Raw genomic sequence first — 14,498 nt, 5'->3', positions numbered from 1 at the left:
CCAACACATCACTAGTATTTTTGTTGCACCACTTCTGGCTTTTATAACAGCTTGCAGTCTCTGAGGCATGGACTTAATGAGTGACAAACAGTACTCTTCATCAATCTGGCTCCAACTTTCTCTGATTGCTGTTGCCAGATCAGCTTTGCAGGTTGGAGCCTTGTCATGGACATTTTCTTCAACTTCACCAAGGATTTTCAATTGGACTCCGGACTATTTGCAGGCCATGACATTGACCCTATGTGTCTCTTTTTGCAAGGAATGTTTTCACAGTTTTTGCTCTATGGCAAGATGCATTATCATCTTGAAAATGATTTCATCATCCCCAAACATGCTTTCAATTGATAGGATAAGAAAAGTGTCCAAAACATCAACGTAAACTTGTGCATTTATTGATGATTGTAATGACAGCCATCTCCCAGTGCCTTTACCTGACATGCAGCCCCATATCATCAATGCTGTGGAAATTTACTGTTCTCTTCAGGCAGTCATCTTTATAAATTCTCATTGGAACAGCACCAAACAAAAGTTCCAGCATCATCACCTTGCCCAATGCAGATTTTGAGATTCATCACTGAATATGACTTTCATCGAGTCATCCACAGTCCACGATGCTTTTCCTTAGCCCATTGTAAACCTTGTTTTTTTTCTGTTAAGGTGTTAATGATGGCTTTTTGTTTAGCTTTTCTGTATGTAAATCCCATTTCCTTTAGGCGGTTTCTTACAGTTCGGTCACAGACGTTGACTCCAGTTTCCCTCCCTACCAAAAAGTAGTATATGCAAGTATGTTTCAAGTATACTTCTAGTTTACTTTTTATATACTTATCAGTACTATTTTTTTGGTAGGGCTCCCCTTCGTTCATTTGTTTTGTTGTGCATTTTTGATTTTTGAGACATATTGCTTTAAGTTTTTCTGTCTTGCGCTTGATGTCTTCCCTTGGTCTACCAGTATGTTTGCCTTTAACAACCTTCCCATGTTGTTTGTATTTGGTCCAGAGTTTAGACACAGCTGACTGTGAACAACCAACATCTTTTGCAACATTGAGTGATGATTTACCCTTTTTAAGAGTTTGATAATCCTCTCCTTTGTTTCAATTGACATCTCTCGTGTTGGAGGCATGATTCATGTCAGTCCATTTGGTGCAACAGCTCTCCAAGATGTGATCACTCCTTTTTAGATGCAGACTAATGAGCAGATCTGATATGATGCAGGTATTAGTTTTGGGGATGAAAATTTACAGGGTGATTCCATAATTTATTCCTCAGAATTGAGTGATTCCATATTTTTTTCCCTCTGCTTGGTCTAAAAAGTAACCGTTACTGACTGCCACAATTTTTTTTCCTGATTTCTTATAGTGTTTCTTAAAGCCAGAAAGTTGCCATTTGAAATGACTTTAGTTTTGTGTCATGTCTGTGATCTAATTTTTTTCTACAAAATTAAACAACTGAACGAACATCCTCCGAGGCTGGTGATTCCATAATTTTTGCCAGGGGTTGTATATATAAACTCGGCATATACTGATATGTAAAAACATGCATTTCTAATATCACAGAATTAGACTTTAGGCACTAAACTGTGTATAGATGGCAGGCAAATGCATAATTTTGCACAGACTAAAGGATTTATTAGCATTTAGATGTAAAAATCTTTGGATACAGTCACTCACTTAGAGAATGCTGTGAAAACGTCATTTTATTAGAATTTTGCTGAGAAGGATTTATAATGAAGTCAAAAGTTGTATGTTACATTTACGTGTAAATGTCCGTTTGTTTAATTCATCTAATTTTTCCTCTTACCGTTATTCCATTTTGAATGTCTGCAAATTAATGACTCATCCTTGATAAAATGTTAATTGTTGCATTTATAAAACTAATTGGTTGTATGTTGCACTCACATTAGTGCTCAATGAAAGTTAAGCTCTTTCACAGCAATGTGTAAATCAGTGGTTACCAAACCAGGGGGTCAGGCCCATTTAAGATGCACAGAGCCACAGTGTTAAAATGCAAAGTGGAACTACGAGGGCTGTCCATAAAGTATAGGTCCTTTTTATTTTTTCAAAAGCTATATGGATTTCATTCATATGTTTTTACATCAGACATGCATGAACCCTCGTGCGCATGCGTGAGTTTTTCCACGCCTGTCGGTGACGTCATTCGCCTGTGAGCACTCCTTGTGGGAGGAGTCGTCCAGCCCCACGTCGGAATTCCTTTGTCTGAGAAGTTGCTGAGAGACTGGGCGCTTTGTTTGATCAAAATTTTTTCTAAACCTGTGAGACACATCAAAGTGGACATGGTTCGAAAAATTAAGCTGGTTTTCAGTGAAAATTTTAACGGCTGATGAGAGATTTTGAGGTGACACTGTCGCTTTAAGGACTTCCCACGGTGCGAGACGTCGCGCTGCGGCTCTCAGGCGGCGTCATCAGCCTGTTTCAAGCTGAAAACCTCCACATTTCAGGCTCTATTGATCCAGGACGTCGTGAGAGAACAGAGAAGTTTCAGAAGAAGTCGGTTTCAGCATTTATCCGGATATTCCCACTGTTAAAGGAGATTTTTTTAATGAAAGACGTGCGGACGGGTCCGCGCGTCGGGACGCAGCTGGCGCGGATCGGCGGCACAGGAAAAACACCTCCGTGTTGATAACCATTTGTAAATCCAGGCGGCTTTTGATGGCTTTCAGTGGAGTGAGTATATGAGAAATTGTTTAACAGCTGGACATGTTCCAACTTGTCCTTAAGGCTTCCACAGAGGTGTGTTCTGTGGCGGAGCGTCGCGGCGGCTGTGAGCCGACGCGCGGACCCGTCCGCACGTCTTTCATTAAAAAAATCTCCTTTAACAGTGGAATATCCGGATAAAATGCTGAAACCGACTTCTTCTGAAACTTCTGTTCTCCCACGACGTCCTGGATCAATAGAGCCTGAAATGTGAAGGTTTTCAGCTTGAAACAGACTGATGACGGCGCCTGAGAGCGCTGTGCGACGTCTCGCACTGTGGGAAGTCCTTAAAGTGACAGTGTCACCTCAAAATCTCTCATCAGCCGTTAAAATTTTCACTGAAAACCAGCTTAATTTTTTCTAAACCGTGTCCACTTCGATGTGTCTCACAGGTTTAGAAAAAATTTTGATCAAACAAAGCGCCAGTCTCTCAGCAACTTCTCAGACAAAGGAATTCCGACGAGGGGCTGGACGACTCCTCCCACAAGGAGTGCTCACAGGCGAATGACGTCACCGGACAGGCGTGGAAAAACTCACGCATGCGCACGAGGGTTCAAGCATATCTGACGTAAAAACATATGAATGAAATCCATATAGGTTTTTGAAAAAAAATAAAAAGGACCTATACTTTATGGACAGACCTCGTAAAAACAAATTTGGAATGACTGATAAATCAATGTTGTGGTTCTGCAGGCCTATCAAGAGTCAGAATATCAAAATGCATTTTGTAAATTATTTAATGCACTTTGAAGAACAGCAGTGTTTAATATATGATTCTTATTTTTTAGGTACACTGGCAGTTAAGCTGTAAATATATTTAAAAACTGACAATTTATTCAGGTGGTAAATCACCCTGTTGTAACCTGTGCTGGCTGCTTAGAGGTGAACTTTTTTTTAAAACAAGGCTGTGGTTGTAGGTGTTTTATGATCATCTTTTCACTTGTGGCAAAAAACTAATTTTAAATGGTCCAGTAATGATTTTTAGAATGCAAACATTATCACAAGCTAAACAGCACACATGTACATCTATGGGGCAAGCTAAAAATTAGGGGTTGAAACAATGACGTTTTCATGTCCAACACCAAGACCGGAATCTTCAGTCTCTGCCGATACTGACTCCAGTCAGATCCCCCCCAAACAAACTGCTAATCTGTTACTAAATACGTTTCTGGATATACTTTGCTAACTGAGCTATTTAAACAAACATTAACTCAAATTCTGAAACAAGGAAAACTTGCATTGCCCACAGCATGACCTCAGCTGTGAAATAGAAGAGTTGTATCAGTTTTATGTATTTTTTTTTATTTCAAATTATCTGTTCCAGTAATTTTGGCCTACATCAGAACAAAATAAAAATGTTGGATTGACACAATCTTGCTAAAAACATAATTGTTGATGAGGAGCTTGTTGCTGTTGTAAGCCATAGATGACATGTTTTAAGCAGAACAAGCCACACGTCCACTTTATGAATCACTTGGTGGAGAGTGGTGCCCCTAAAACAGAAAAAGGCTAAAGTGTGTTGCTAACTATACTATCAGTCATTTTAATCAAGTTTCTTTACATTTTTAAAGGTAAAGAGCATACATTTTCCCTCCATAGGGATTTCCCTCTACAGACACCTGACCTTTTCACCTGTGCAGTGGCAACAAAAAGTGGTTTACTTTCATTGTTTGTAGCTTTCCCAATATACTTGCACTGTGTAGCAGCTGTTTAGCCTGTGATTGTAATTGCCTTAGTATTGGACATATTTAAAAGTGCTTCTGTCTGGATTGAAAAGATGAACGCTAAAGCATCTTAAAAATACAGTAGAGCTACTTTGATCCTGGAGTTCCTTTAAATTCTTGGCATTATGTCAGTAAAATAAATTGAGAACCACTGCCTAGTACTTAATTGTAGCAGATATTTGCACTTGATCAGAAATTAACATGATATAGCAAACATTTTGTTTTTTTTGTTTTTTCTCGCAATCCAAGTGGTTTATAATGTCACCACAGTACTGAAGGCTGGGTATGTGTTTTCCATTTAAAAACCTACCTGGAGACCTATGAAGTTCAGGTTGTAGTGAAGATGGGGTGTTTTTTTGTTGGGTTTTTTTTGTTTGTTTTTGTTACTGATTGAGATGCTGCATGATAGATAAATTTGCATTTACCTCAGATCACAATGTTCTGTATGTCTGATACATCAATACACATTTTTACCAACAAGAATGGTGGCTGGTTATCCTTTTTGGTGCCACAATAAACATAGTACAAAAGTTAGCAATCAAATAACACTGGTGGGCACCACTGTAACCCTCAATATTACAGTTAATCAAATGCATGTTGGATAACACCTTAAGAAAATAGATGTTTGAAATGACATTGTAGTTACTGATGTAAAAAAAAAAAAGGCTTTTTATTTATTAAAAAGCTTTGTCAATGATTTCATCAAACATCTCACTAAGTAACATTGTGATTGAGCCAAAAAATGCTGACAACTGAAACCGCCTTTGTTACACTGCAGCATGCTCACCAGATCTTCACAGTTAACAAATGCTGCTTATGTCTGAGTGAGCGCTACAGCTCCAAATCCTCACTCTGGCTTGTTCTCAGCCTCTGGCTATATAGTTTTCTTGATGCTAGTTAATGTGAACAGAAGTAAACTGTGTTGAAGGATTCCATTGATGTGCTACTGCTCTTTAAATGTGTATTATGCAAACAGAATTGTTGAACTGCTGTGTACAATATTTTACAATAAAACATGTTTTTTCCATTGAAACAAACTTTATTAAATTAACTGTGCATGGAAAGTAAATGACTGGTGTCCTCATTGTGTTCAGAACAGTTAACAGCTTAATTCTGTTAATTATTGCCAGAGATTTGTCAGCTGTATTCAGGCTGTGTAAATGCTAGGGAAGGGGGATAATGACTAAATACATCTAAAAGTATGAAAATACAAAGGTGTCAGTCCCTCCATCTGTGTCCACACTGGGCATCGCAGCATTTGTAAAATGTTGTCATCGGTTCATCTGCTGATCTGGTCTGAATCTGCATAAAATATGCCCGAGGATGCTCGCATTTGGGACATGTTTCTGTGAAACACAAAAATGAAAAGTACAAGTCTGAATACAAAAACTGCCACATTTGTTTTAATCTCTAATGGGGCTTTGATTTAGATAATACACATCAGATTGAGATTAAACTGTTCACAATGTTATGATTTCAGGCAGTAATTTGACCAAAGTTGCAAAGCCTGATGTAAGTACAGTAGTGTTCAGAATAATAGTAGTGCTATGTGACTAAAAAGATTAAACCAGGTTTTGAGTACATTTCTTATTGTTACATGGGAAACAAGGTACCAGTAGATTCAGTAGATTCTCACAAATCCAAGATCAAGCATTCATGATATGCACACTCTTAAGGCTATGAAACTGGGCTATTAGTAAAAAAAAAAAAAAAAAAGTATAAAAGGGGGTTGTTCACAATAATAGTGTGGCATTCAGTCAGTGAGTTTGTCAATTTTGGTGGCACAAACAGCTGTGATCAGGTGTCCCCTATTTAAGGATGAAGCCAGCACCCTGTTGAACATGCTTTTTTCTCTTTGAAAAGCCTGAGGAAAATGGGACGTTCAAGACACTGTTCAGAAGAACAGCGTAGCTTTGATAAAAAGTTGATTGGAGAGGGGAATAACATATACGCAGGTGCAAATTTTTCAAAATGGATAGAAGAATAACCAGAATGGCAAAGGCTACCCACTGATGAGCTCCAGGATGATCAAAGACAGTCTGGAGTTACCTCTACGTGCTGTGAAAGAAGACACCTGTGTGAAGCTAATTTATTTGCAAGAATCCCCCGCAAAGTCCCTCTGTTAAATAAAAGACGTGCAGAAGAGGTTACAATTTGCCAAAGAACACATCAACTGGCCTACAGAGAAATGGAGGAATATTTTGTGGACTGATGAGAGTAAAATTGTTCTTTTGGGGTCCAAGGGCCGCAGACAGTTTGTGAGACGACCCCCAAACTCTGAATTCAAGCCACAGTTCACAGTTGCATGACAGTGAAGCATGGTAGTGCAAGCATCGTGATATGGGCATGCTCTCTCCTACTATGGTGTTGGGCCTATATATCGGATACCGGGTATCATGGATCAGTTTGGATATGTCAAAATACTTGAAGAGGTCATATTGCCTTATGCTGAAGAGGACATGCCCTTGAAATGGGTGTTTCAACAAGACAATGGCCCCAAGCACACTAGTAAATGAGCAAAATCTGGTTCCAAACCAACAAAATGAATGTTTTGGAGTGGCTCTGCCCAATTCCTGGACCTCAAATCCAATTGAGAAACTTGTGGGGTGACATCAAAAAGCTGTTCTGAAGCAAACCAAGAAACGCGAATGAATTGTGGAATGTTGTTAAAGAATCTTGGAGTGGAATAACAGCTGAAAGGTGCCACAAGCTGGTTGACTCCATGCCTTAGATGTGAAGAAATCATAAAAAAACTGGTTATACAACTAATACTTGTTTAGTGATTCACAGGATTGCTAAAAAAAAAAGCAGTTTGAACATAATAGTTTTGAGTTTGTAGCGTCTACAGTAGATGCTACTATTATTGTGAACACCCCTTTCTACTTTTTTTACTAACAGCCCAATTTCATAGCCTTAAGAGTGTGCATATCATGAATGCTTGGTCTTGTTGGATTTGTGAGAATCTACTGGTACCTTGTTTCCCATGTAACAATAAGAAATATACTCAAAACCTGGATTAATCTTTTTAGTAACATAACACTACTATTATTCTGAACACTACTGTATATTGGCTAATTGTTCAGTTGGACCAGACATTATTTTCCCAAAGGAAGGGTAATCAAATGACTCTGTGGTTTAGTGGTTAACACTGTTGCCTCAGTGAGAAAAATGTTCCAGGTTCTCTTCCCAATGGTCCTTCCTGTGTGGCGTCTGCATGTTCTCCCCATGTATTTGTGGGTTCTCTTCAGATGCTCCGTCTTCTCCACTTACAAAGACATGCAGGTTAGGTGAGCTGGTATCTCAAAATTGACAGGCGGTGGAAATGAGAATACAAATGACTTTGTGCAGGGTACACCTTGGACAGGCTGCCAGACAGGCAGAGTTCAGAAAAATGTTCACAAATTATTGTATTTTAAATATAGGGACTCTGTATTTTACATGTCTGTTTGTGGTGAAACGTGTTATATTTGACACATTAACAAATATAGTTTTGCTCAAGATAATGTAATACATATGTTATGAATATATTAATGATAATGTACTCTTTCTAGTGATAGTCTTTTTATGGTAGACCTTGTAATACATGAGCAATATGTATTTGAAATATGTGTGAATTTTTTTATACCTCAATCAAAAAAAATATTCTTGAAAAATACTTGGACACTAAAATTAGTACTACAACCTGAGGAAAAAAAAATGCCAAAAATGAGAAAGCTCTGATGTGCTTCAATGTGGAAATACAGAGGACCAAAACTGCTCTAAAGCACAAGAAATTGTTTTTACAGTTTTCAAGCTATAAACTGGCAAATATGGATCTTTTATAGTATTTAAAAGCCTAAGAACAACTCCTGAAACTTTCATGCAGCTAGCATGTATAGTCCAAAAGTAATGACTATTTGAACCACCTGCAATATCACTAGTTTCTGCAGTAAAATCAGTGGCACAGGCCACAGGCAAAGACATTTGCTTTTAAAAGTTGAGTAACATCAGTTTTCAAATAATATAGAACATTTAATTCATGTGATTATGTACTTTTCTGTGAAGTTTGGTGGTGATCGAAGCCTTCGCATGCATATTTTTATGATCCGCAAAACCGGTGGCAAGATGGCAGACATGGTGAAAATAGCTGTTTTGTTTAGCTTGAATTTACTGTCAGAAAACAGTGTTTATACGGTGGATCATTGCAAATCACACATTTAAATGAGATAATAATCAGGTTTGACAGAGTACCATCATTCTGGAATGTAAACAATGAGACACTGGTCACAGCTTCCTGGTGTTTGTCACTTAAAACACCGACGTAAATTACCACGGTCTTCCAACCTTCAAATGCTCATACCTTTCTTCATATGCAACATAGAACAAATATTGAAATGTCATTAAGAAGGTCTCTATATGCTCTTTCCAACCACACCATTTCTGTTACAATTCCTTTAACTTTTTTTTTTAAATCACGTACCTAAATAAACATGAAAGGCTGAAATTCTGTATGGTGTTTACTGGGAATAATAGTTTGTGGAAGTATGAAGCAAATCAAAGATGGTCAGTCTGAGTTCTCTGGTGAGTTCACACGGACTTACCCTGTGTCATGAATCCGACAATCATATTGTCAAGCCTGTATTGAATCTTTTTTCCCCTGTATGAGTGTCCTGATACTGTGAAAAGTCAACTACTAGAAACGACTTCTCTTGGAAGTAATCATGACTCATTTATAAAATATACATATCGGAAAACCGGTAACATTAAGGATTACAATTTAGATTTAGCGTAATTTGTTTCTTTAAAGTTAAAACATTCAACACATTACTTTCTACATAGTTAGTGGGAACAGTGACGTAATTATGTTTGTGTTGTGCATGGAATTGTGACAGGCGTAGGTAGCCTGTTATTTATCGTATCGCAGCAGGCGCCACATGGTGTGTATTGAATCGCAATAGGCATAGCGTTAGAAGGTAAATGGACTACATTTATATAGGGTTTTTTCCATCTGAATCAGAAGCATGAAGTGTTTTGGCAATGATGCCGCACATTCACACACACACAATAGATGGCAGGGTGCTGCCATGAAAAGCGCTCACTACACACCAGGGTGCCTCTGGGATTAAGGACCATTGCCCATGGGCCTTAGTGATTTGTCTGGCTGGGGCTTGAACAAAGGATCCTCTGGTCTCAAACCCAACATTTAACCACTAGATCATCACCTCCCACATCAAATCGCAACAGGTGTATTGTTCCACCTCAAAGCTGATTTGGTGGAGACACGTGCCGTGTTCTTCTGGAAATAAACAGTTTTCATTGCCTACCCATATTAAATAAATTTAAAAAAAAAACAAGAACCTGTTTTGACTTGAGTCTGCAGACTGAATCACTCACCAGCAGTAGAGTCCACATTCTCCCACGCTGCAGCCCCACCAAGAACATCATCCACCTCTTTTAGTTTGGGATACTTTCTGTTGTTCACCTGCCAAAGGAAAAAAAGTGTCAACAACCAACGAAGGTAGCCAGCTAGCCCGTTTGGCTAACCGTCCCAGTGTGTGACGAACGAACCTTCCTGGTGACGTTGTGTACGTAAGGACACGTATTACAGGCGAACCTCAGACATCTCTGTCCTTCCTCCACAATCAAAACATTCCCGCAGGTTGGACAAAACAGGAGCATACTGTGCAGCTGTGGTTTAAATAATAGTATGAAGAAAGAAAACAAGGCAGCCAGGAGACAGCTTGTGACTTTGATGTTTTGTGCGCGTGCGCGGAGGGAAGCGGAAGTTGGGCTGAATACAGCAGGTGTCACTGTTTGTAACCAGTCGGTGGGAAACAAAACGGCAAAAGAACTTCTAAATCTAAAGTCAAAATCAAAAGTAATATTATTCTTAAGTTATATTAAATGAATAGGTTTTTAGGATGTTGTGGAATTAAGTAAGCGATGATTTGGTACAGGAGTGACTCGGTAAGCAGTACTTCTCTGCTCAGCTACGTATTCCTCACCGGTAGGTAAATAATGCAGAACAAAAATAGGCGAACTTTATTTTGTTGTTGCTCTGAAATGGTTTAAATTTTAAGTTAGGAATCAGGATTGAAGCCTCGTAGTGAGTTCTGGTATTGTTATTGTGTGTGTTTTTTACGGCTGTTTGAGGGAGTGTTTGCGGCTGATGGAGCTCCGGGAGGAGACAGGAGGAGCAGAGAGAGCGGAGCAGCATGAGGAGGTGCTGAAGGCGGAGCGGACAGAGGGAGCTGAAGGACGGGAGGAGGAGGAGGATGAAGAAGCTCTGCCTCACTCAGAGATTCTGGACATTTTTGAGGAAGGACTTGCTCGTCTTGTGCAGGACCCCTTACTCTGTGATCTCCCCATCCAGGTTTTAACACTCAAACGTTCCTCCGTTTGGCCTTTACTAAGTTCTTATTTGCCAAAATGCCCCCCCCCCCCTTTTTTTTTTTAGTGGCCTTACTTAACGTTTGGATCTATGCTGGACGGCCACTAGAGATCACTGTTCATCAAGTCCCGTGCCATTTTCTTCAGCCTCACTTCTCAGGGAGGTCAAAGGTCATCATCACATTACTACTGGCACAGAATTAGAATGCAGTCAGATCAAATTCCGATTAAAGTCCCTAATTTTTTCAAGAATATTATTAACCTGATCACTAAATATCTTCAATGCACAAATGTTTGAACTTGCAGCAGCACGGTGGCTTAATGATTAGCATTGTTGTTGCCTCACAGCAAGAAGGTCATGGGCTTGATTCCCACCTGTGGCCTCTCTGTGTGGAGTTTGCGTGTTTTCGTGGGTTCTCTCCGGGTGCTCCGGCTTCGTCCCACATCCAAATATATGCAGGTCAGGTGGATTGGAAACTTTAAATTGTCCGTAGGTGTGCATGAGGGTGTGAATGTTTGTTTGTATATATGTGACCCTGCAACAGACTGGCGTCCTGTCCAGGGTGTACCCCGCCTCACGCCTTATTATGACTGCTGGGATAGCCTCCAGTCCCACATGACCCTTAATTGGAGTAAGCAGGTGAAGTTGAGTGAGTGTTTGTACTTGCTGAACACTCTTCTGGATCTCAGTTACAGAATATATTCTGGATCGCCTCTAAAACTGAAGCACTTATTTCCCAGAATGTTTTCTGTCTGTTCACCAAATTTCACTGAAATCTGTTGATTACTTTTTGAGTTATCCTGCTAAAGACACACAGTGATGAAAACATTACGTTCCTGCCGAAGACATGTTTTATATACTGTTGAAACTTTCTCAAATTTGTCTTTAGGTAACTCTGGAGGAGGTCAATTCACAAATAGCTTTGGAGTATGGGCAGGCAATGACCGTGAGGGTTTTAAAAGCAGACGGTGAAATCATGCGTGAGTGTCTGTTGTTGGTTTTATTATCACAGACAAGCAAAGCAAATTTGAAATATTGTTTTGTACCTTTTTAAAATACATTTTATGTATTATTATTATTTGATTTTTTTTTTTTTTCCAGCCATCGTGGTGGTGCAAAATGCCACTGTGCTGGATTTGAAAAATGCCATTCGCAGGTTCATGGAGCTCAAACAGCAACGGGAAGGAGGAATTAAACACATTAGCTGGTCAGCACATGCACTCAAACACAGCACAAATCCTAAAACACTTGTTTTTATGTACATGACAAAAGGTGCTTTTGTTTTGCAGGAGATATGTTTGGAGAACTTATAATTTGCTATTTCATGGAGAAAAGCTTGACGATGACAAGATGAGGTTGAAAGAGTGAGTCTGTGGAAGTGTGACTTGTGTTAACCTGTGAGATTGTCGCATGTTGACAGGGCTGTTTAACCATTTGGTTCTTGTCATCTCTGTATTTCTCCCTTTAGCTATGGCATTAGGAACAGAGATGAAGTGACATTCATGAAGAGACTCCGGAAAAGGTGACAACAGTTGTTAAAGTCAGAACACAATCGGGGTGGTTGTGTCACATATTTTGGAAAACGGTCAGCACCACAGCATCAACATCAGAGACTGGACAGCTTTCTGTTCACATTTTTAATTCATGCTTAAATTCTTGTTTGTTTGTTTGTTTTTTCCTTCCTTCATTTTTGGATCCAGTAGTGTTAATATGCCTGTTTGTTAAAGCTACATGTAAATAAAACATTTCATTTTGGACTACTAAAGTTTGTGTGTGTTTTCTTTAAATCTTATCTGCAAATACAGCTTTGCAAAAGTTTTCACCCCCCCCCCCCCCCCCACCTTTTACACAAAAGTAATTCAGACTGCTTCATATTACAACTTATAAAATTATCCTCCTTAAATGCAAACTGAATGCAAATCATGACAATTTGATATAAATTAAATAAAAATAAGAAAGCCCAAGATCATGGGATGTGTAAGTAATGGCCCCCGTTGGTATAACACACGTAAATCAGGTTTATTGCCAGTTTTCTTCAGTGTGTGAAAAATGTGAATGTGAAAAAAAGTTTTTTATTTTTGTTTTTTGAGATTTTTGCAAATTTGTTAAAAAATAATGAAGAAACCAAGAAATCACATCTACATTAGTATTCACAACCTTTGTCGTGAAGCTCAAAATTGAGCTCAGGTACATCCTGTTTCCACTGATCATCCTTGAGATGTTTTTACAGCTTAACTGGAGTCCACTTGATGTAAATGCAGTTGATTGGACATGATTTGGAAAGACACACACATGTCTACATATAAGGTCTCACAGTTGACAGTGCACGTCAGAGCACAAACCAAGCATGAAGTCAAAACAACTGAGACAGGATTGACTCGAGCCACAAACCCGGGGAAGGGTACAGAAACATTTCTGCTGCTTTGAAGGTCCTAATGAGCACAGTGGCCTGTATCATCTGTAAATGGAAGAAGTTTAGATCCACCAGGACTCTTCCTAGAGCTGGCCATAATCTAAACTGAGCGATCGGGGGAGAAGGGCCTTAGTCAGGAGGTGACCAAGGACCTGATGGTAACTCTGTCAGAGCTCCAGCATTCCTCTGTGGAGAGAGGAAAACATTCCAGAAGGACAGCCAACTCTGCAATCCATCAGTCAGGTCTGTGTAGTTGAGTGGCGAGATGGAAGCCACTCCTTAGTAAAAGGCACATGGCAGCCTGCCTGAAGTTTGCCAAAAAGACACCTGAAGGACTCTCAGACCACGAGAAACAAAATTCTCTGGTCTGACGAGACAAAGATTGAACTCTGGCATGGATGCCAGGTGCCATGTTTGGTAGAAACCAGGCACCATCCTGACAGTGAAGCATGGTGGTGGCAGCATCATGCTGAGGGGATGTTTTTCAGCAGCAGGAACTGGGAGACTAGTCAGGATTGAGGGAAAGATGAATGCAGCAATTTACAGAGACATCATGGATGAAGACCTGCTACAGAGCACTCTCAGCCTTAGGGCCCTGTCCCACTGGCGTTTAGGAGGATTTGCGGATGGAATGCGCACAAAAGTGGCCCACATCCGCCAAACAACCGCAATAACCGTGTAACATTCCTGTATGAGTCGGCCGCCATCCGAACATGTCCGTGATCATCTGCAGAGGCACGCATGTCCGCAGCCAGGATTTTTGAGCGGCTCAAAAATCCTGCTGCGGATGAGATCCGCATCACTGCCTGAACACATACTGAAGACATACGCAGGACATACACAACCAACGCACCGCATATCCCCTGTCACCCGCTGATATCCGCAACCGAGGGGTTGGCGCGGCTTGGCGGCGGACTGGGACAGCGTGCAAAACAGATATGACACGTGCCCGGACCCGTGCACAGCACTTACAGGTAACTCCAGACTGTCTTTGATCATCCTGGAGCTGATCAATGGGTGAGCCTTTGCCATTCTGGTTATTCTTCTATCCATTTTGATGGTTGTTTTCCGTTTTCTTCCACCCGTCTCTGTTTTGTTTTGTTTTTTTTGGTTTTTGTTGGCCATTTTAAAGCATTGGAGATCATTGTAGATGAACAGCCTATAATTTTTTGCACCTGCATATAAGTTTTTCCCTCTCCAATCAACTTTTTAATCAAACTACGCTGTTCTTCTGAACAATGTCTTGAACGTCCCATTTTCCTCAGGCTTTCAAAGAGAAA

The 14,498-nt window shown here is 39.9% G+C and overlaps 2 protein-coding genes across 3 annotated transcripts; one reads left to right on the top strand and one right to left on the bottom strand.

Annotated features, from left to right (window-relative positions):
* Positions 1-5,137: 5,137 nt before the first annotated feature.
* Positions 5,138-10,138, bottom strand: polr3k (polymerase (RNA) III (DNA directed) polypeptide K). The gene is made up of 3 exons (XM_034190033.1): positions 9,983-10,138; positions 9,809-9,896; positions 5,138-5,781 (listed from the first exon to the last, which is right to left on the bottom strand). Exons 1-3 carry the CDS (start codon positions 10,091-10,093, stop codon positions 5,654-5,656), a joined length of 327 nt encoding a protein of 108 aa, XP_034045924.1. The 5' UTR covers positions 10,094-10,138; the 3' UTR covers positions 5,138-5,653.
* Positions 10,139-10,245: 107 nt separating this feature from the next.
* snrnp25 (small nuclear ribonucleoprotein 25) lies at positions 10,246-12,570 on the top strand. 2 transcript variants are annotated; one of them, XM_034190032.1, is made up of 6 exons: positions 10,246-10,421; positions 10,568-10,787; positions 11,695-11,785; positions 11,907-12,012; positions 12,095-12,169; positions 12,274-12,570. In XM_034190032.1, exons 2-6 carry the CDS (start codon positions 10,584-10,586, stop codon positions 12,329-12,331), a joined length of 534 nt encoding a protein of 177 aa, XP_034045923.1. In that variant the 5' UTR covers positions 10,246-10,421; positions 10,568-10,583; the 3' UTR covers positions 12,332-12,570. The 2 variants fall into 2 exon arrangements, with proteins under 2 accessions (XP_034045923.1, XP_034045922.1); XM_034190031.1 differs by lacking the exon at positions 10,246-10,421 and having other exon boundaries at positions 10,441-10,787.
* The last annotated feature ends 1,928 nt before the right edge of the window (positions 12,571-14,498 follow it).

This window comes from Thalassophryne amazonica, chromosome 16 (genome assembly GCF_902500255.1).
Source record: "Thalassophryne amazonica chromosome 16, fThaAma1.1, whole genome shotgun sequence".
Classification (NCBI taxonomy): Eukaryota; Metazoa; Chordata; class Actinopteri; order Batrachoidiformes; family Batrachoididae; genus Thalassophryne; species Thalassophryne amazonica.
Note: the sequence above shows the minus strand (reverse complement) of the source record. Positions and strands in the feature narration are given on the sequence as shown.